Source organism: Panthera pardus, unplaced genomic scaffold (genome assembly GCF_024362965.1).
Source record: "Panthera pardus isolate Hobbes unplaced genomic scaffold, ASM2436296v1 HiC_scaffold_21, whole genome shotgun sequence".
Lineage (NCBI taxonomy): Eukaryota > Metazoa > Chordata > Mammalia > Carnivora > Felidae > Panthera > Panthera pardus.
The window spans coordinates 9,406,910-9,429,902 of record NW_026526777.1 but is presented as its reverse complement, the minus strand read 5'-3'; the positions used below and the strand labels follow the sequence as shown (position 1 = coordinate 9,429,902).

The window sequence follows — 22,993 nt, the reverse complement described above, 5'->3', positions numbered from 1 at the left end:
CAGTGGTTCGGCCCTGTCCATGGAGCCTTGTCTGGTCACCACATCCTGCCCCAAAGTCTGATTGACAAAGAGTAGAATAGAAGTGATGCCCTACGAGAGGACCGTCAACCAGCACTCACCTAGATTATCTGCACCTCTAGGAATGATCACATCAGCGTATTTCTTTGTCTGTGGAGAAAGATATTCACAATGCATTACAGGGGGTTCCAGAGAAGCGGGCCCACGCCCCTGTCAATGTGAGGCTATGGGGAAAGGGTCAGCCTTCCTACTACTGACCCCACATGGTGGCATAATTATCTTCTAGTCCCTTTCTCTAAACTACAATACATCAGCTTTCTCTTGATTTCTCATTACTAATATTTAATACAGTTTAAGCTTATGACCTACACAGAGAACGTGGTCTTTGAAATGAAACTCGTAATTGCTTTCTCCCTACTAAGAAAAATATGAATTAGAAAAACCCAACTGAAAAGGGAAGCAGTTCACCTTGGACGTGTGGACACAGTCTGAGAGGTGACACCATTAACCCTAACACAAGGGTAAACCCCGGAAAAAACAACCCCCACTGCTGACCACTTTCACTGGCTCTGTTATCACACTTGGCGGGGGGGGGGGGGGGGGGGGGGGGGGGGGGGGAGGGGGGGGGGGGGCGAGTAAAGCCACAATTCGAAGCGTTCCCTTTTTTGTTTTCGTTTTTGCTTTTTATTTTACTGAGATTTTGTGGACCAATTTACAAATAACTATGTCCTGGTGTATGACCCAAGTTTAGGTTAAGACCACATGACCATGACTTCAGACCATGGACATCTTTACTCCAGGCAGCTTCTACACAGAAACCATTCAGATTCATGTGTGTCCGGCCCAAACCCAACCCGAAGGAGGCAATTTATCAGGTCCAAGCTCCTGGCTTACATGGGAATGACCTGATCTTCTCTGAGCACAGAGTGGCTGGAAAAAGTAGAAACCACCCAGAAAACATGCAGAACTTTAAGCTCCATTACAACTAAGTTAAACAGCAGAAAATTGGCAGTTAACTCCAATTTATGTACAATCACAAGTTTACCATGGGTTCTTTTTAAGTTGGAAAGAGCAGAAGTCCTCAGACAGATAGATGGATGGATAGAATTTCCTGGCTTCTCAGTCCCCTGTGCTCTCTACCCAGAAACCTGATCCTGTGACCCAATCCTCTCTGGGGGAATGAATAGGGCATCAGCGTTACTCAGGCTGACTCAGAAAGTCCACCTGTCCCCGATCTGAAACAAAAAGTCTTGTCTGCTTTGACGCAAAACCTCACTAACAGACTTAAAGGAACAGATAGTCGGAGATCCTATTTTTCCAGGAGAAAGAAAGAAGTTAATTACCAGGAGAAACAGAGAAATTCCCACACTCAGCCTCACTCTACACCTCTTCTCAATGCCCTCATATTCCACTCTCTCAAAAGAGATCACCCAAGATCAGACTAAGTCCCAACATCTCCCCACTCTGTCTTACAGCCTAATGATTAAATTGTTAGGGAGTTAGACCACGGGGAGGCCAACCAGGGGAAGACACGTGATACAGGTGCAAGAGTCTCCTGAGTTAAACGTTTCTCCTTGTCAAACGACATCATCTCCTGCGTTTTCCTCCACCACTAACCTCCCACCACTCCACACCTTTTGTCCCTGGTGGTCGCCTCTCAGCACTCACCTGTCTGTCCTCAGGAGGCTGAGGGCTGATTCACTAAAGCCTAAAAATTCCCCATATCTTCAACCTTCCTTCTCTGAAAGCCACCCCACCAGAGAGTTCCCAGCTGCCACAGGAGGAAAGATGAATCTATACTAGGGCAGAAGGATGGAAGCTTACATGGTGGGACACTTCCCATACGGGAACTTACACAGGGGCCAAAGACAAGCTCAAAGCGGGGCCTCAATGTCGTGGCAGAAGAGATTCAGAAGGAAATATCTGGTAGCTGAGCCCTCCCTGCACCAATACTGCAACCATCATAGACCTTTTGAAGATCCAAATGGCCGAGTCTGTGCTGAGACATGACGCACCCTCACACCTTGAGGCCGCCAAGCAAGGAGAGCAGAGCTTGCTGGAATCAGACAGCAGGACCCTGAAGGACCACTCTGACAACGATGGCGGCCTACAGCTCGTGGGGAACACAGTGGTAGCACACAGAGCCCCAAAGGCTGCCCTTTCGTGGGACTTCGGGATAGAGGATCACCCAGAGAGGAATGGGATTCAGGCTGGGGGCTCCGTCAACTTATGTAGCTTTACTGGTACGATCAGGTTTTACATTCTAAATTCAACAAAAAACAAACCAAGAACACAACTCACTGGCAAGCAGAATTCCTCAAAGGCAGGCTTGACGAACGTAATGTACTGAGATAAAATCTGCTCAAGGTCCCTCCCTCTTTCGCTGATGTCCCTTAATACTATAAGAAAAGGAAAAACAAGAATCAAGAAAATGGTGCATGAGCCAACACATGTCTGCCCTTCAGGAGGCAGACCCAGCTCACACGGACTCCACGATTGATCTGGATGATTCACAGCCCGGATTCCCGAGAGACTTGACCAAGAGCAGGTCGGCAGCAGCTTCAAGAAAAACAAGTTACATTTTTATTGCTATCGTCACACGTGGCTATGACCAAAGGCCGTCCACTGAGCCAACAGTCTTCGTGTTTCAAGCAGCATTGGACCCGAATAAAATTTCAGTGTGAACAACACAAAAAGCAGGACAGTCCTACAGAGCTCGTAACAGGAAGTAGATGGGGCCCCAAGAGGTGGCAGGACTCCCAGCAAAGGAGCCCCGCGCACACCTTGAGCCGTCCCCTCGCACTTACTTACCCTGTGCACAGGCCACTGACCTACTGATGTACCACCTTACACACCCGGCTCCCCCCAGCTTCCAGCCCCCCAAGGGTGGAGGGCAGGCAGAGGGTCCAGCTGCTGGGTCGGCCATTCCTGCTAACCTCAAGCATAGAGGTTTGCCAAGAGAAAACCACTTAGTGAAAGATGAGAAAAGCATGGTTTTAGAGATGGTGTGGCCACCCAGAGGGACTCGTCATCGCCCACCTTCTTCCTCTCGGGCAGTGTTAGCCAGGGGCTTTCGTCAAACATCTTTATTATTTTAACAGAGTCTGTTGTCAAAAAAACCAGAAAAAGGTCGGGGGGCCTGCGTGGCCCAGTGGGTTAAGCGTCCAACTTCGGCTCAGGTCATGATCTCACAGTTCATGGGTTCGAACCCCACATCGGGCTCTGTGCTGACAGCTCAGCACCTGGACCCTGCTTCAGATTCTGTGTCTCCCTCTCTCTCTCTCTGCCCCTCCCCCAACTTGTGCTCTGTCTCTCTGTGTCTCAAAAACAAGCATTTTAAAAAGTGAAAACAAAACAAAGCAGAAAAAGGTCTGACCCCCTAAGGGACTGGAATCTTAGTTTTCCGCTCCATTGCTAACCACCCTGATCCTCAGTTTCCCCCAAAGTCAGCAGTGAGAGTTTGGAAGAAGAATCTCTCGGTGAAAACGGCCCCGCCCTACAGGGGCCCGTCTTAAATCTTAGCCCCCCAGTTCCTCCATCTTCCACCCCCACCCCAAAGCGGGGTCCCACCATCAACAACCATCTGCAAAGGCCCCTCGACTCAACCATTTCTCAAGTTACGGACACAGCAGGGGATGAAACTCACTGCAAACAAACCGGGGAACACTTGTGAGTGAACTTCTGGAAAGCCACGTCTCCAGATAATTCTGTGCTTCCGCGCACCCCCGCACACAGGCACATGCAGGGCAAGGGCGGTCGTGGTTAAGATTCAGGCTGGCATGACATCCATGAGATTAGATGGCTAGAACACGGTCTCGAAGACCACACTCCACAGAGTCACGTGATATCGCTACCACCACTTGACTTTTCTACCAGCTCCGCAACTTACAAGGACGTTTTCCCGCGTGAGCCCTGGTCACAAGATGGCTGGTTGGCCGCTACTGCGTCACCACTTGCCTCAGAGCCCCTCCTGGTCGCCCGCTGCCTCCCCAGGACTCCCCAGCCAGGAAGTGGTGCTCCCGGGCATTCTGACTCGGGGCCCGGCAGCTCGGCCACGAAGAAGGCCCAAGAGCGGCCACGTGGCTCACCCCCACAGGCCTCGAGAGCCCTGGCACGCCGGCTAACGAGCTCCCCTCGGCCAAAACACACAGGCGACGTGGCCTCCAATTCTTCACGTCTCCAGATAAAGTACAAAGAATAAAGGAAGCCGGAGCAAAGGGTTATCAGAGCTGGGGAAAAAAACAAACACACGCCCGCACTTGGGCTGCTTTTACTTAAAAGCCCTGCGAAAGCCCGATGTGGGTTTGTTTCCCATGCAAAGCATCACACAAGTGCTGACGGCTTTAAGCAGCCTGGGAACCGTTGTCCTGCCCCACCTCCCCCCCAAACGTGCACACACGGGCACACGGGCTCTCCCGTAGCTGTGCCACGGCCCTCGGCCCCGGCCTGCAGCTCCCTTGTAGCCGGCAGACCGGAGAGCTTCACCCGCAGCGTCACCGAGTGAGGGCCGGGGAGAAAGCGGATGGAGCAGGAAAGTCACGGGGAGCCAGCTCTGCAGCCCAGAGCTGCCTCCCCGTCCACCATCTAGAGCAATGCAGGCAAAACTGCCCTGCACTTGAATCCTGACCCCACTCTTACCTCTCTGTGACCTTAGACAAGTTACTCAACCTTTCTGCACCTCATTTTCCTGAACTGGAAAACAGAGACAGTGATACGCAGAGACTTTCTCAAAGTCATCACTTAGGAACACAGGGAGAGGTACACGTGGGAAGACACAGCGGAGAAGGGAGCAACAGGGAAGACGGAGAGGAGCCCTCCTACAGTTTCTACCCTGGAAAAGGAAACAGGAAATGGGTGAGGATGTTGCCCAGACACGGGGAATGTGCAAATTCAAAAGGCATCACCCACCTCCGCTCTCGGAGAAGCTTCCACCGCGTTATCGCCTTCAACAGCCCGAGACCCCTCCCTGAGCCCAGACAACACTGCGCGGAACTGCCCTGCTCCTCGGGCGAAGTCAGGAAATGGGGCCAAGCCAAGCACTGAGTCACAACAAGGTCTTGGCACAGACCGGAAACTGCAGGGACTCCAAACCAGCTCCTTGATGATCACTCTGACCTCGGCACATTCGCTTGGCCAGGAAAGACCCTTTCAGAGGAGGGGGGTAAAGAGCAGGAAACTCACTACACGTCCGCCCACCTTCCCCGCCTGGCTTCCACGGCAGCCTTTCCAAAGTGCTCCTTCTGGCCAGCCAAAGCCAAGAACGAAATTCAGAAGGCCCCAGGATAAATACAATTCCTTCGTGGTTAAGCCAATTCACTTTAAAAATTAGTCAAGGGGCACCTGGGTGGCTCATTTGGCTGAGTGTCCAACTTCGGCTCAGGTCATGATCTCACGGTTCATGGGTTCGGGCCCCACATTGGGCCCTGTGCCGACAGCTCAGAGCCCGGAGCCTGCTTCGGATTCTGTGACTTCCTCTCTCTCTGCCCCTCCCCTGCTCGTGCTCTGTCTCTCTCAAAAATAAACATTAAAAAAAAATTTTTGTTGGGGCGCCTGGGTGGCGCAGTCGGTTAAGCGTCCGACTTCAGCCAGGTCACGATCTCGCGGTCCGTGAGTTCGAGCCCCGCGTCAGGCTCTGGGCTGATGGCTCGGAGCCTGGAGCCTGTTTCCGATTCTGTGTCTCCCTCTCTCTCTGCCCCTCCCCCGTTCATGCTCTATCTCTCTCTGTCCCAAAAATAAATAAAAAACGTTGAAAAAAAAAATTTAAAAAATGACCAATTTAAAAAAAAAAAAAATTTTTTTTGTTTTAATTAGTTGAGGAGATGTGTTACTCTAGCAATAGAAGAGACTGACCGTCCACCAGAGCCCTGATGCTATGGGAACCGGACATAGAGAATTATGGCAGGAGAGAGAGTAGGTGTCAGGGGACCTTGGACCCCTGCCTCAGTTCTTCCCTGTCCCCGAGTTCAAGGGTGGGTGGGAGTCAATAACACACACGGAGGGAAGATGAAGGCTGGAAGAAGCCAATTCCCCAAAGTACAAGGGGTTCCCATGGGATGCAGGGAGGTCTTTCCAAGGCTGCCTGGACCAAAGGCAAATCCCCCCTCCCAAGGGAAGGTCAACTTTGATCATAAGGGTCACCGGCCCAGGAAGTATGACACACAGAAGGGTGAAACTGCGGCACCTACTCAAGTCTCCAGGAATGTTCTTAGGCCCAGCAGCTGCTCCTGACTAACCCACCCTCTCCCTTACCCCACACCCTCCCATCCCCCAAAGCACATGCCAGGCATGGTTTTGGTCCTATGTGGACAGAGTTTGTAGAAACAGCATGTGGAAAGGCCCTGAAAGTCTACCAGGAGAATAACTCTCCAGCGGGTGACCTGAGAAGACAGAAGGCATAGGAGAGAAAGTGGAAGCCTCCCTGCAGGGGTCATTGAACCGACCCAGAGAAACCCACAGGAGGCCACCATCCTCACTGTCACAGCAGGATCCCAGCACCAGGGAGCAAGGGAGAATTCTCTGTGTCATCCGCGCCATGATGATCTGTTTGAATTAAAGGCCAAGGTCGTCTGATTTCCAAGGACGCTGAATTCTCTATTCCCAAATCTTGGTCCTCATCTCCTGTGCCACACCTCACACATCCTGCTCCCTCAAGCACAACTTCAGCCCCTGGGACTTTAGTACCACGCGCTGACCAAATGATGGTATCAGCCTCGCATCCCAGCTCGTGAGAATGTGACCGCTCACAGGTTCCGACTAGTCCCGCCGGGAAAACTCAGGAAAACAGAACACCTACCATCTATCAAAGCGGACTTCCGATCTAACCCAGCAATTGTTATCAACTAATGCGCCACCCGGCATTTTACCCACGTTACCTCTGATCATCACAACCCAGGGGTCCTGATCTTGACATGATCGACCACTGGGGTGATTCCTATTTATGAGGGACAAAGAAGTTAATGCATAACCTGCCCGAGGTCACACGTCTATGAAATGGTGAAATCAGGATTTAAGTCCAGTTCCTCTGATTCCAATTTCTTCCCCTGGAGCATCATACTGCTTCCCTGATTTGGCAGACTGATGGGGACATCCAGCAGATCACCCAAGGCAAGGCCTGGCTTTGGGGACTGAGGTGATAAACCAGGCCCTGGGACAGCTGTGTGATGGACCGTCAGCCTCAGGCCTCGATTATCTACTAAAAAAGACCACGGAACTTCTTACCTGGCCAGAGTCCTGACCCAAAAAACAGGCTTGCCTCCCTCATAAAGAAACCCAAGCCTGGGAGGTTACAGGAGTCACAAGGGCCACCAAAGTCACAAAGGTAGCTGGAGGCTATGGGGCTAGAATATGGGCCTCCTAGTCTCCTTTTATCCATCATGGAGTTCTACCCCTCCCCCACCCCACCTGGGAGTGGAAGTGTAACAACAACTCACTTAGTAGAGTGTAGACACTACTACCTGGGAGGGCAAAACTCATTTCCCTGGATTCTGCTGGTTTCACTTATAGTTCTTGCCATGAGAGGACTGATGGAGATAAACTCCAAGTTGGTTTTGTGAACCGAGAAGAGAAAACGTCACAGGCTCTGAGGTCAGAAGGCTCTGGGTTGGAGCTTACAAAACTCCAAAGTGCCCAGGATTTGCTCTCTGACTAGGAGCCACCTTGTCACTTCCTAGGTCATGTTCCTCTTCCACACGATGCGGACTCGAAGCCTTCCTCGCCCCCACCCGCTGCCCCCATGGGGGGTGTCCTTTCCTAACTCTGCTGGTACCTTCTCACCCCTCCGAAAGCCCCCCAGCCCTCCCCTCCCCACCCCTGCTCAAAACCCCTTGGTACCTCTCCCTCCTCTGCCAGGAACCAAATCAGAAGCCACAGTCCCCACAATCTGCATCAAGCAATTTCTAGTGTCTCTAGAAATGAATGCACGAGCCCCGTGTGTCTATATTTGCACCATGTGACTTGGGTTGTCTCGTCATCACTCTACCACACCCTGCATGAAGCTTCCCAATCCCTCTGGTGGAGGCAAAGGCTCTCCTCTCCACCGAAGGGCAGTTCTGTGTCCTTGGGACCCCCTGGCATGGGGACTCGCACAAGCACACTCCCAAACAGCCCTGCAGAGGAACTGACCGACCGACTTTGCTCCACAGCCGGCTGGACAGAATGACAAAACCTCCACAGAGCTTTCTGGAAAATCAAGGGCTAGAGAAGCAGCCTGGTGCCACAGGCACAGGGCACTCCTGCACCTACACCTCCTACAGTTAGCTCCGGTGTAGATTACGATGCCTGTGGGAAAACCAGAAAGAACTGGGCATTTAACCAAACCTTTTTCCAGCGAAACCAAAACGTAAACCTCTCGTTTCACCTCTGTGACCTCACAAGCCTTCCGTTATCTGAAACAGTGACTAATCCCTTCTCAGAGGTCACCAAATGTTTGGGCAGCAGGATGCCCTGGAGCTGATTGGACTCGGCTGGGCTGGGCCACCCACGCAGCCACTGGGGGCTTTCTAGAACGCACCTCTGCGGGAGAGCCGCGTGTCGGCATCTGTGTCCACGAAAAGCTTCATCTGGAACAGGTCTCGTACTTCCTGGGAGTAGAAGGCCAGGATCCCTTCAAAGAGCACCACGTCTGCAGGGTAGACAGTGACCGTCTCCTCCTTCCTGCAAAACACAGAGCGCATGACGGGCCGAACTGGGCAGAGTGGGCAACAGGGCAGGAACAGCATCTGTCTGGGAGTCTGGGGTCCTTTCCTACAGCAGGACCGAAAGGGGGTAGAGCTAACACAGCCTGGCAGAGCCCTCGGACCACCATTGAAGACCCACCAAAGGGCCAGCAGCACCGGGGCAAAGGTCCCCTTTGACCAGTTCTTCTGGGCTCTGGCCATAAAGCAGAAATCGAAGCCCGTCATCCCTCTCCTTGGAATAAACAGCCTGCTGTTTGTTGAACGCACAACAGAGACAGACAGAAGCAGATGCGATTTCTTCTTTTCTCCGGAGGCGTCTGGGGGAATGCTCTCGTGCACGGGCATTTATGGAACCTAACCCGGAGCTTTCACAAACAGAACGTCACAGTTTTCTCCCAACAACCCTACCCCTTCCCCGCTGTCCTGAGGCAACTGGAGAGGAGAGGAAGGGCCGGCAGGGAGGGAGGGAGGGAGGCGAAAAGGAAGTTGTAAAGAGAGGAGAGGGGAGGAAGCATCTCCAGGGAAGGAAAGACTCCGGAGCTCTGTGGGGTCGGCCCCTACAGCTGGCAGCAGCACCGTGGCATGGCATGGCATGGTGTGGCCGTGGCCGTGGCCGTGGGTCAGGGCCTGTGGGGTCCAGGGCTGCAGGGCGCTGCTCCCTCCCCCTCGTCACTGATGCAGGGGTCCTGCATCACCACCTACCCCGCAGGGCTGGGTAGCCCAAGGCAGATATTAGCAAATAGAGGGCTTTTCAAAAGCAAGGCGGGCGGGGCGGGTTCTGTTGCCAAAAGCGATAAAGGGAGGCTGTGGATAAAGGGAGGCTGTGGGCCGAGCTGCGCCTTGCCTGCATCTTCAGAGCATTCTTACCATCTGACTCTGTCCTTACCACCCTACGCTGCACTGTCACCTACTGCCTCTTGCTCCAAAGTCAGAGAGGGAAGTCATGATTACCACCGCAAGGTTTACTCCTCACGCGGGCATTGGTGAATAAAACCGAACAAAGCGTTATTTTTTAAGTTCCTTAAGACGATACGTCCATCGGGGCGCCTGGGTGGCTCAGTCCGTTAAGCGTCTGGCTCTTGGTTTCGGCTCAGGTCATGACCTCACGGTTGGTGAGATCGAGCCCCGCGACGGGCTCCATGCTGACTGTGCGAAGCCTGCTGGGGATTTTCTCTCTCTCCCTCTCTCTCTGCCCCTCCTCCGCTCATGCTCACTGGCTCGCACGCTCTCTCTCAAAATAAATAAAGAAAGAAAACTAAAAACAAAACCAAAAAAAGCCAATAGGGGCGCCTGGGTGGCTCAGTTGGTTAAGCATCCAGCTCTTGGTTACAGCTCAGGTCATGACCTCACAGTTTCGAGGGTTCGAGCCCCGCATCGAGCTCTGCGCTGGCAGTGTGGAGCCTGCTTGGGAATCTCCATCTTCCTCTGCCCCTCCCCCACTCACGTTGTCACCGTCCCTCTCAAAATAAATAAACTTTATATAAAAGAGAAAGGACAAGAGGTTTCTCTGTGCAAACACAGGGAAGCCAGCAGCTACCAACCCAAGAGGATGCACTGAACTTCCTTCCCATAAACACTCCTCGATTCCTTCTTAGCTCAGACCCTTGGGTTCCTGTCTAATTTCCAAGGCAGGCACTGTTAGAACAATGCCAAAGTGGCAAAATGTGGGGTGTAAATGACAGCAATAAAGGACCAGGTGAGTAAGGTCAGAAGATATTCTCTTAGAACAGTGATAGAACTCCAGATTTTTGTTTTGTTTTGGTTTTTTTGAGAGAGAAAGAGAGAGAGAGAGAGAGAGAGAGAGAAAGAAAACACAAGATGGGGGGAACGGGCAGAGAGAAAATCTTAAGCAGGCTCTGCGCTTAGTGTGGACCTAGGTGCCGGGCTTGATCCCATGACCCTAGGATCATGACCTGAGCCGAAATCAAGAGGCAGACACTCAACTGGGGACTGAGTCACCAGGCGCCTCAGGATGGGCTTTTAATTATAGAAATATTTGGCCATCAACAGATGAATGTACAGATGTGATTTATACATACAACGGAATATTACTCGGCCATTGAAAAGAATGAAATCTTGCCATTTGCAACAACATGGATTGAACTAGAGTGTATTGTGCTGAGCGAAATTAGTCAGAGAAAGACAAAAAAAATGTTTTCACTCATATGTGGAATTTAAGATAAAAAACAGAGAACATAAGGGAAAAGAAGCAAAAATACAAAAACAGAGAGGGAGACAAACCATAACAGACTCTTAAATACACAGAACAAACTAAGGGTTGCTGGCGGGGTGCTGAGTGGGGGATGGGCTAAATGGGGGAGGGGCATTAAGGAGGGCACTTGTTGGGATGAGCACTGGGTGTTCTATGCGGGGGATAAATCACTGGATTCTACTCCTGAAATCATTATTGCACCATATGGTAACTACCTTGGACTTAAATTTTAAAAAATAAAATAAACTACATTAAACAAAAGAAAATTATAGAAATATGTGGTAGTAAAAGATGAAATCTAATTTCCCATTTAAAAAAAAAAAAAAAAAAAAAACTCCACCCAAGGGGCACTCAGTCAGTTAAGTGCCTGACTTTGGCTCAGGTCATGATCTCGTGGTTCATGGGTTCAAGCCCCGCGTCAGGCTCTGTGCTGACAGCTCGGAGCCTAGAGCCTGCTTCAGATTCTGCATCTCCCTCTCTCTCAGTCCCTCCCCTGCTCATGCTCGCTCGCTCTCTCTCTCTCTCTCTCAAAAATGAATAAATGTTAAAAAATAAATGAATAAATAAATAATTCCGCTGGAGAGAACGAAGTCAAGGAATCAAGAAGAAGGCGGAATGATAACCAGGTGGGAGAAGCCTTCAAAAGAGCAAAGGGCTGAAAACAACACTTACTGAGCAATTTGTAGCCCAGAATATGGAGCGACTACGTGCGGTTGATATACCAGTCAGAAGTTTAGCGTCTGCCTGGGAAGTCCTGAGTGAGCAGAGTCCCTGGAGGCTCGAAGGAATTTGGGGGGGGTCTGGCCAGGAGCCCCCTGCAACCACGCAGAGGGAAGGAAGACAGGACGGAGGTCAAGCCACACTCCTCCATTCCTAATCAGGAGCACAAACACAGAGCCGCGGAAGGGACAGGACTGAGAAGCTCTCCCGAGAGTTCAGTGTCCCATCTCTGGTGACCTCAGCGCCCTCACACCTCTCTGCACGGTCCAATTCAAAGTAAACCAGGAGAGAAGAAAGAACAGTTTCCTTTGTTCTTCTTCCTGTGTCCTCTGCCCAGCCCCTTTACATCTTATTCCAGGAACAGCAGCTCAGGGATGTGAATCAGGACAAATCAGGACAAAACGTAGCCCCTCACCTGAGCCCAAATTCGTGAACTTGTCCCTTTAGAGTTAGCAAATCGTGATAAGCAGACAGTCCCAGGAAGCGCTGGGTAAAGTCCCCAAGCCGTGCCCACCCACGCACATGCTAACAGGCTGCAGTGGGTACCAGACAGGGGAGGACCCTGGCTGCAACTTGACAAACGGGAATGTTTGGGGAACTACAAGAAATAACGCCCAGCCCAGAGCAGGTCACTTACCGGGAATGAGAGACAAAATCATACACGGGAATCTGTACTGTTTTCCCTTCAGTGATTTCTTTGAGTGTTTTGAAGATGAGTTCATTGTCAAAGGCATCTGAAGGAAACCAAACTGTTAAAATGTTTCTCGATTTTAAAACGATTTATCCTATAATCTTACACATGTATTTCATGTATGTATATCACACCCTAGAGGAGCATATACACCCACCCCAAAAAGCCAGATCTCTACCCAAAGCAGAAGGCAAACTCCCTGTGACTCAAAATAGAACACATGAATGAGTTCTGAGACCCTGCTTTTTTTCTACCTTTCTATCCCACCCTTGGCTTCAGACCTCACTCTCCTCCAAGTTCAGCTGCTGCCTTGGGCACTGGCATAAGTTAACCTGGAAAGCATACTTGCGACACGGGGAGGCAACAGGTTTTGATTCCAATGGTTACAAGGACCCAAGCCAGTTAAAGGGCAATGTGCTGATCTGGGACCATCAGGGCCAAAATCACTCTGTCAGACATCCTGGACCCTCCTTAGTCCTTTCTGCCAGTGAGTTTCACACCATGCCATGCGCACGTGTGCGCGGGTGGGGAGGAGGGTGTGACACGGGCTTCGGGTCAGAGGAGGCAGATGTGTTTGTGCTAGCCTGTGTCTGGCCAACCTCAAATAACAGACTCCTATGGAGTCACCCTCGTTCAGATGCAGATTCAATCAGTATTTACAAAGTCATGCAATGTGTGATGTGTTTCAAAATGCCTTCTTTAATATGAGCCCCATCATAACCCCGCAAGGTATTTAGTAATCCTCCCTTTTACAGGTGGAAGCAGGTTCCAAGAGGTTAAACAACTCCCTCAGTGAACCAGCACACACACACCTTCAACTCCTGACTCACCCGGGTGATCAAAATTGAACTGGCCCTTCAAGGCTTTGGCCTTCTGCTCCGAAGTGAGGACACGGTAGAAGCTATCCTGGCTCAGGATAACCACCTGCTTCTGGCGACAGTCCACCTCATTCTGTCCCAGGAGCTGCACAATCTTAGCACAAACGGAAGACTGGAGGAGAGAACATAACACCAAGGATTAAAGGGGAGTGCAGAGTCACTAACTCATGAACATGCCCTAAGCAAGGCCTTCTGGAAGGAAAACTCCAAAGGCTGCCATCTTGAATGATGGATTAGAAGGTTAAAGGACAGAGACAGCCTGCTGAGAGGGAAGTTTGGAGGTCCCAAAGTCTCTTCCTCCCTTTCCTAAATGTGAGCAGTAAAGGAGATGATTCATTTTCAGAAATACCAAAAAACGCTGTGCTGTTTAGTTAACGGTAGGTTTACAACCTATTGGAAATATGTGCGAATCCCGCCAACAATGGGTATCCAACCCTTAGACACTTCACTTCCTGGTTCTTCTTTCCCTCTCTGTTTGCGGGCTTATTTTCACAGGCCATACAATGAGCATGCGCCAAAGAACAAAAGGAGGAGGGGCTGAAAGTCTCTGGGTCACCACAGGGAATGTACATTGTTACAATCAAACAACTTCTTGCCTTACATGGGCAAAGGGGACTTCCGGGTCAGTTGTAACCTCTGTAGTACTCAGCCAATGAGGAACCAGGGGAGGGGCTTGCCTCTGTAGTACTCAGCCAATAAGGAACCAAGGGAGGGACTTACACGCTAGGAGATAAACTGTCTGCTGTAACTGCTTGTCCATCAGACACCTGCTCGTGCAAAACAATGATTGAAGCCTTGCTTCACTGTGCTCCGAGTCTCCGCGTCCCTCCTTTGATTGGGTCGGTGGGCTCGTTTCTCACACTAAACACAGCTTACTACTCTCAGGTGTCTTCAGGGACAGCAGCAGAGAGGAGGGCAGTCATTTCTACCTCCTCTTCCGTAAAGTCTTTTCTAAAGCCACTAATAAAAACGAACGCAAATTTATTTATCCCTGCTTGTGCCCTGGCATAGATACACAAAACAGACAGCAGAAAGTGGAAAGAGAGCACACTGATGATTCACAACGGCCTCATGAAGTGATGGCACGTCCATGTAGAAATCAAAACCGCAACCAGAGAACGTGGCCAGTTAGCAGTAGGGCCAAGGTCGTGGCTTTCAGCCCACTTCGGTGGGTTACTCTTGCTCTAGTGCATAGCCGTGGACTTGTTCACACTCACGGTGGAGGCTTCTTCACAGATGTGTGCCACTACTTACGGACTGGAGTGACATGGGACACAAAACATCACCAACACCTAAAACACTGGGGGATGCCAGCTCAGAATGGGGGAGCCAGAAGGAACTCAAACCTACATGCTTTGTGTTGTGTGGCTTGCAAGACAAATCTACCTGTGACATTGTCACTGGTGATAAGAGACATGTATTTAGTCCTCCTATTTCTGGCCAAGAGTTCCTAAAACCGCTGCATTTCCTAAGGGAAGAGCAGCAGGCGACAAGTGTCTATGTTATGTTAATGAGGTAGCCTTTGGAAAGCACCAAAGGATAGGGGCTGGTTGCCAGGGGAACCAAGCACGTGATTAGCAGGTTAGAACTTTCACTCCCACCACCCTGACCTCCAGGGAGAGGAGAGCAGAGAGGAGAGGGGCTGGAGGCTCAGTCAATGGCCAACACCAAGGACAGAATCAGTCATGCCTATGTAATGAAACTCCATACAAACCCAAGTGGATGGGGTTTGGTGAGCTTCCTGCTTGGTGAACACGTGGGAGTGCGGGGAGAGTGGCACACTCAGAGAGCACTGAAGCTGCACTCTTGTTCCACACCTCGCCCTGTGCAAGCATCTCCACCACCTGGCTGTTCCTGAGTGACATCCTTTTATAACAGACTGGTAACCCTGGAAGTAAAATGTCTGGGTTCTGTGAGCTGCTCTAGCAAATTAATCAAACCCAAGGAGGGGGCCGGTGGAACCTTCGATCCATGGCCAGTCAGCCAGGAGCACAGGGGACAACCTGGGCTGTCCACTGATGCCTGAAGTCAGGGCAGAGGGGGTGGAGGGCGGTCTTGCAGGGCTGAGCCCTTAACCTGTGGGACATGATGCTGTCTCCAGGTAGACAGTGTCAGAGTTACTGAGGTGAGGGGGCGCCTGGGGGCTCAGCTGATTAAAGATCCGACTCTCGATTTCAGGTCAGGTCCTGGTCTCCCGGTTCGTGAGTTTGAGCCCCATGTCAGGCTCTGCGTTGACAGTGCTGAACCTGCTTGGGATTCTCTATGTCCCGCTCTCTGCCCCTCCCCTGCTCCCAAACTCTCTCTCTCTCTCAAAATAAACATTTTAAAAAATTTTAAAAAGACTTATTGAGGTGAATTCTCAGATACCCTGCTGGTGTCCCAGAATTGCTTATTGATGTGGGGAAGCCCCTCCCCCCCACACACAATGGAATTGGAATTGGGTATAGAACCTAATATCTACCTTTTCCCCTCCAATAATATATACACTTCATAAACAGAAAAGCATAAGAAGAAGCGTTTTCCAAAGAATGAGGCAGTGAAGGACAGTATTTAACAAATAGCTCATTTCTTTTTTTCCATTTTATACAGAGATTAATTTAAAGGTAAGAATGTCGGGGCGCCTGGGTGGCTCAGTCGGTTAAGCGTCCAACTTTGGCTCAGGTCCTGATCTCACGGCTGGTGGGTTCCAGCCCCACGTCGGGCTCTGTGCTGACAGCTCAGAGCCTGGAGCCTGCTTCGGATTCTGTGTCTCCCTCTCTCTCTGCCCCTCCTCTGCTCACACCCTGTCTCTCTCTTTCTCTCAAAAATAAACATTAAAAAATTAAAATAAAAATGAGAACGTCTACATTACCAAAAAAGCCTGCAAGCCATAGCCACGCCCCCTTCTGGAGTTGGCTGACCTAATTACAAGAGATGAAAAAAGTGGCATAGAGATTTCTTGGGTTCGGTCTTGGGAGCTTCACTAATGAACCTATTTTACCAACTGGCTTTAACAAGGTAAAACAGGAAAACTATAAAAAGTTACATTTCTCATAAGCTATGCACTTGATTTGTACAAGCATAAGGAGAACCGGCCATTCCTGTTGCCCTAGTCAATGCACGTGAAACTGTTTTGCACAATATTTCCTGTTGGACAAATTGTAACACACAACCAAATAAGGATCTTTAGGGGCACCTGGGTGGCTCAGTCGGTTAAGCGTCTGACTTCAGCTCAGGTCATGATCTCGCAGTTCGTGGGTTCGAGCCCCGTGTCGGGCTCTGTGCTGACGGCTCAGACCCTGGAGCCTGCTTCACATTCAGTGTCTCCCTCTCTCTCTACCCCTCCCCTGCTTGTGCTCGCTCGCTCTCTCTCTCTAAAATAAATAACTATTTTTTGAAAATTAAAAAAACATAAGGATCTTTGAGAGAACAATATTTTCATAATTCTTTTTTTTTTTTTTAATTTTTTTTTTCAACGTTTATTTATTTATTTTTGGGACAGAGAGAGACAGAGCATGAACGGGGGAGGGGCAGAGAGAGAGGGAGACACAGAATCGGAAACAGGCTCCAGGCTCCGAGCCATCAGCCCAGAGCCCGACGCGGGGCTCGAACCCACGGACCGCGAGATCGTGACCTGGCTGAAGTCGGACGCCCAACCGACTGCGCCACCCAGGCGCCCCAATATTTTGATAATTCTTAATGATTTGAGAACTACTTTACTTTTCTGACAACTTTGCACATTAATAGAAAAGCATTTAAAACAGGTTTTGTGGAACAGGAGCTATGTCGGCAAAAAGAAAAAATCATAGAGAGGTAAAACTTGCACATGACTTAAGCTAGATTCAAAAATGAAAATATCACAAGAGAATCAAAGGCTCTAAACAATTATAAACTGTATGTTATTACACAGGTATGAGCCCATAATTTCCTTTCCCTAACTTCCATCTGGTTCTTACATCCTAAGGCTAAGGGGGGCCCGGGCAAGGGGTGGTGGTAAAACCTACACCTACAGCTTTTATTAGTAGATAGAATTACTTTTGCAAGGCCAAAGAACAAAAATGAAAAGAGGGATTCATGGGACCAGATATATTTAACATATCTGGTGATTCAAATCATGGTATTTTTTATTTATAGTTAAAACCCACTAAATGTTTTTTAAAATACGAAGAGTAATCTCTCTTCTACCAAAAAAAAAGTATATATAAAGAAGTTACATTGCCTAATTTTACAGGTAAACAATCATTTCCCTTAACCCAGGTATAACCTAGAACAAATGGATGTAACCCCAATAAAATCAGGTTAATGGGCACATCTAGAAAGCCAGTGTTTACAACGACTCCTCATCAAGGATAAAATATGGCTGTTTTGGTGCACAGCTACATGCCGTAGGCTCCATGCTTTTTCATGGCCCTGTTTGGCGACCCTACTTGCCAAAGTACTTGCCCACCTTCATTTAAGTCACATCCTAGGCCAAGTTCTCCATCACAATCACCTCTGTAAGTCACAAGTGCTATCCTTCAAGGACATGGGAAGCTGGTGAGAAGACTTGGCTACAGTCCTGGTTCTTTTCTTCCCCTCAACCTAAAAGGTAGTCAGAAGTCCCAAGGCAGAAATCCTAAACACCACTGCATGCACCAGCACAGAAACACTTGCCTCTAGGTTGATCTAGATTTTCCTAGGATGGTAAAACCTTGGTTTGCGAGTGTAATTCATCCGGAAACATGCTTGTAATCCAAAGCACTTGTATTATCAAAGCGAATTGCAAGAACCCTTGGCTCAGTGGGGATCATGTGGCATTCGGCATCGTGTACTACTCGTACTGCAAGACGTCGCTTGTTCATCAAATTAAAATTGATGAGGGACGCCTGTCTGGCTCAGTCAGTGAAGCGTCAGACTCTTGATTTCGGCTCGTGTCATAATCTCACAATTCCGGAGTTCGAGCCCTACATGGGGCTCTGCACTGACAATGTGGAGACTGCTTGGGATTCTCTCTCTGCCCCTCCCCTGTTTGCACTCTCCCCCCCCCTCTCTCTCTCTCAATGAATGAAAAAACATTTTAAAAAGATTATTAGAAATGTTTGCTTGAACACTCACAGAACAAGTTACTCGCAACCCTAGGTTTTACTGTATTTTCTTCCTTGTGGAACTTATTTAAAATAGCCCTTAGAGGGGCACCTGGGTGGCTCAGTCAGTTAAGGTCCGACTTCGGCTCAGGTCATGATCTCACAGTTCATGAGTTCGAGCTCCGCGTCGGGCTCTGTGCTGACAGCTCAGAGCCTGGAGCCTGCTTCGGGTTCTGTGTCTCCTCTGTCTGTCTTGTGCCTCCCCTGCTCATGCTGTCTCTCTCTCAAAAATAAATAAACATTTTTTTAAAACGGCCCCTAAAAACCCTAGGCAGCTGTTGAATCAGGGGCAGCAGGTACACAGGAGTTCCTGACAGTTTTCCTCTACTTGTGGATGGCTTTGAATTTGCGCACAGAGGCTCCACTTTGCCAGGAGTGAGTGGTCTTTGCCTTATTTAAGGTCCTCTTCTTATGTCTCTTTCATTTTAACGCCCCTTTCCCCTAACCCTGCCTTCTTCGACAGGACAAAATGAATTGCGAGGTGTCTCATTCCCTCGAGAAAAGAAATAGTTCATTAATGATGAGCGTTGGAGACGGTCGTGAGCTTACAGAAAGCTAAAGTTGGGCGAGGACGCAACGCCGGGCTAACATTTAAAATCATTACAGTCACAGAAAGACAGATACTGCAGGGTCCCATTTATAGGAGGTATCTAGAGTAGTCAAATTCACAGAAACTAAGTAGAATAGAGGCCGCCAGGGGGAGGGGGGGGGGGAGGGGGAATTGGGGAGTCAGTTGTTCAATGGATATAGTTTCACTTTTACATGAGGAAAATTTCTGGAGATTCGTTGCCCACAGATGGGACTACACCGAATACTAATATGGCTAAGGCGGTAAATTTTATGAAACAGGTATGTTACCACAATCATTATGCGCAATCATTATTATTAATTAGAACAAGAGCAAAACGGGCGGTTTCTTCTTTACTGATACTAGGCTCAGTATTTGGAAACCATCTCATTTACTTATTACAACCCTAGGTGACAGAAATTATTATCACATGCACTCCACCGACGTGAAGACGCGTGGGAAACAAAGACAGAAGGAAGTGGTAGCCAAAATTAAATTTTCTTATAATCTGCAAGCCAGCCACTGACAAATACTTGAGACAGGCAGAGTGTAACATTCCTCCAGGATCTCTCAACTGTCTTAATGTTAATGCTTTGCTAGAGGAAGAAACCGCCTTAGCTTGACAGGTGCTAGGCCTCCAGGATCCATGCAATCTTCTTTAGCATATGAAAGTCCTTCTGGAAACTTCCCTCGCCTTTACCTCCCCCCAGATCCCAAGCATAGAATCAGTCACTGCTCACAATCCTGGGACAGCTCTTCCTGCCCATGGGTCCTGTCCCTGTGCTTTAATAAAACCACCTTTTGCACCAAAGACATCTTCAAGAATTCTTTCTTGGACATTGGCTCCAAACTCCAACATTCTCTACATCAACAGGTTATATGACTTGCCCAGGGCATGGGTAGTGGAGTCAGGCTGCAATCAGCCCAACCGGTCTAACCCAGAGCTCACCCTCTTACTGACTGGCACCCTCTCAGGCAAACAGACTTTGCCCACGGGAGCCAGAGCGGAGCTTAATTTTCCATGGTCTCTCCAGATTCAGTGCAATGTATCCAGAATATATTTGGCTCTTGCCACTTCTAGCATATTATTTTAAAGGTGAATAAGCTAGCCAGCTAGTGGGTTGCTGTCTGAATACAAAGTGAAGGTCAACATGAGGTTATCTTTAGAAAAGGGGGTGGGGGAGGAATATATATTTGTTTATATAATAATCGGTAAAGGGGATGTACAATTTCTTCACTTGAATGGCATTTTGAAGACCTCATTCCCTGTAATTCCATTACAACAAGATGTTGATATCTTATCTCTTTTTTTATCTAATGAGGAACCTGAAGCTTACAGAATCCATCAAGCTAAATGCCTTGCTCAAGGTCACAGAGCTGCATCTCAAATCTCAGGTCTTCTAACTTCAAATGCCCAATTCTTTTCACTCTTCCAGAACAAAAGCCCCGACACTCTCCATAAACGTACGTACTCTACCTTCAGAGAACAGTGATGGGGGCAGGGAACTCGTTAGAAATAGAGGACAGTTCTGTCCCGCCGCATCATTAAAGTCCACATAATGGTAAATTTCATAGAATTTCAGATAACTACACGCAGGCAAGTGATGTATGTATCGAAAAGAAGCCAAAAGTACGTACACACACGCAACTGTTTTCGAGATTTAGAACCTAAACTTGGAGTCTGTTCAAAACAGTCTAGCTGTTTAGAAGCCAGGAACTAGGAGAGCCCCAAAGGCTGTGTAATTCTGAGAGCAGGCCAACACTGGACCCACTGATCCGGCCAGTTCACCAGATGTGAACAGTGTGCTCGACTCAGAGAGACAGACTTCCCATTCGGGAAGCCCCGGGAGCAAGCAGGCAACACGCCCTTCCAGCCGGCCGGTTCCAGCTGAGAGGCCACAGGTTCCTTGCACTACCATGGGAAGGATTATTTCTCTAAAAAAGGATTCTTGTGGAGAGAGTGGCTCAGACAGCCCAGACACCATCTAACTGCTATTTCTAGCGTGCGTGTTTGTTCAACACACATACACACATCTAATTCTTCAGGTCTTCTGTCCAGTTCCGACATTGCCGAATAAGTAAAAGAAACAAACCAAACAGGACGGCTGAACTCTGGGTCGCTTCTTTGTCAAGAACTCTCCATCTCAACCCTTAGCTGCTGGGAAGGTGGACAGAGACGAGCCAGAAAGCTCAGAGTAATGTTAACTCAGCACCGAGGAGTTCGTGAGTTTCTGATTTAGATCTTTGTGTGTGTGTGTGTGTGTGTGTGTGTGGTGATGATGGAGGGGGTGGTAGTAATTATATTATGGCTAGCAGAACCCATTTGTAATGCGTGGGTACTGGGGCCATCCAGGACGCCAAGACTGGATGTGTCTTTATGCTGGGTGCGTCCCCGGAGGAATGGGCTAGTATTTCGCACGGGCGACTTTACGGAACACAAAGGGACAGGCTGCCCTGCATTTAGGAATCCCATCAAGATGCCTGTCCCACTCTCGGTAAGCTGCTTCAGAATCAGACAGAGGGCTGTTGAGATGGAGAAAAGCCTAGTAACCACCCGAGCCAGGGCTTAAAAGAGCCAGCCAGCTCCAGGTGAAGTGAGTGGACTCCTCATGTCCCAGCCTTAAGAATGGGATGTGGACGTCAGATAACAACCTGCTTCGAACCTGCCACCACTATTAGCTAATCGAGCAAGAAGGCCAGATGCTTATTAGCCTCTTCGAGCAGGCGGACCCCCTCGAGCTCCTTCCCTCGGGGACTGTTCGCTGGTCACCCCAGTTACTCTTGCTGGCAGCCTTCTGTCACTACCATGAAGTCAGAAATACACTGCTAACTTACATGGTGTCCACACGGCCCTCAGATATGACCTCACTCCTTTGGGGGCAGGGGTTTCTCCCCCCACAGTGCTGAAGCTCTAATTTACGGGCATGAGGGAACCAAAACACCAGTGGCTTGGCCTGGATAAGATAAAACACATCTCAGGGGCGCCTGGGTGGCTCAGTCGGTTGAGCGTCTGACTTCAGCTCAGGTCATGATCTTGCAGTTCGTGAGTTCAAGCCCTACATCGGGCTCTGTGCTGACAGCTCAGAGCCTGGAGCCTGCTTCAGATTCTGTGTCTCCCTCTCTCTGCCCCTTCCCTGCTCACACTCCGTCTCTCTCTCTCAAAAATGAATAAACGTTAAAAAAATTTTCTTTTAAAGATAAAACACAGCTCACACATGCTGATTTGACTCCCAGCCCAACCGCATGGTAGCAACAGGGAGGGGTTTCTCAACGCTCCCTGGTAATATCCATAAGGCCATCCAGTCTTGGGGTCCTGGATGGCCCCAGTACCCATGCATTACAAGTGGGTTCTCCTAGCTAGAATACAATTACTACCACCTATCACCGCCCCCCCCAAAACACACATACACACACACACACACATTTAAACCAGAAACTCACTGAATTGCTATGTAATAAAAAGGTCTTAGATACCAAAAAGCAGCCACAGGTCAATCCAACATACAACCCCTGGAGCACAGAGATTACCTGTGACTCAGCGTTTACTCCCTGAGTCTGGCAGGACTTGGGGGGGCAGGGGGAGGGGGTGCTCACTCGAATGTGTATCACGGTTACCACAGAAAATCTCTGAATTTATCAAGCAGACCTCTTCTTCCTTCAGAGCTGGAGTTTCTAAAAGCACAACATGCCCTGCTCATTCTTTGCACCAGCCTCAATTCTGTCCTAAAGGACATAATGCACTCTGGCACAGACCAGCTAGCTGCGCACCCAAATCTCAGTCCCTGAGTTTTAGCTGGACACGTGGCCCTGATTCCCAGCAGCTTCCCTCACTGTTGGGTGATTGTGCTAAGTTCGAACCAATTCAATGAGCAGAAGTGTGAAGCAGGAGCTTCCTGGAATCTCCTTTAAAGCATCAGGGTCCCTCTTGACTCTCCTTCCTGTTGGCTGGAATGAAGACTGGACAGCTGGAGCATAAGCAGCCACTTTGTAGCACTGAGGCCACACCGACTAAAGGTAGTGGATCAGCTAAATAAAGGAGTCCCAGACTCAAATTGCAGAACTGAGAGAGGATGGAGGGGGGAGATCAATCATCTTGTTTAAACCCTGTCATTTATGGCTTTCTGTCATC

The 22,993-nt window shown here is 49.3% G+C and overlaps 1 protein-coding gene across 2 annotated transcripts in view; it reads right to left on the bottom strand.

Annotated features, from left to right (window-relative positions):
• The window catches only part of UCK2 (uridine-cytidine kinase 2), a 78,298-nt gene that overhangs the window by 5,261 nt on the left and 50,044 nt on the right, over positions 1–22,993 (bottom strand). For both annotated transcript variants that reach the window (XM_053908951.1, XM_019465706.2), the window contains exons 2-6: positions 13,147–13,306; positions 12,263–12,359; positions 8,528–8,670; positions 2,320–2,417; positions 120–168 (exon numbers count right to left, since the gene is read on the bottom strand). In XM_053908951.1, the coding sequence (XP_053764926.1) occupies positions 120–168; positions 2,320–2,417; positions 8,528–8,670; positions 12,263–12,359; positions 13,147–13,306 (547 nt within the window). The remainder of the gene's footprint in view (positions 1–119; positions 169–2,319; positions 2,418–8,527; positions 8,671–12,262; positions 12,360–13,146; positions 13,307–22,993) is intronic.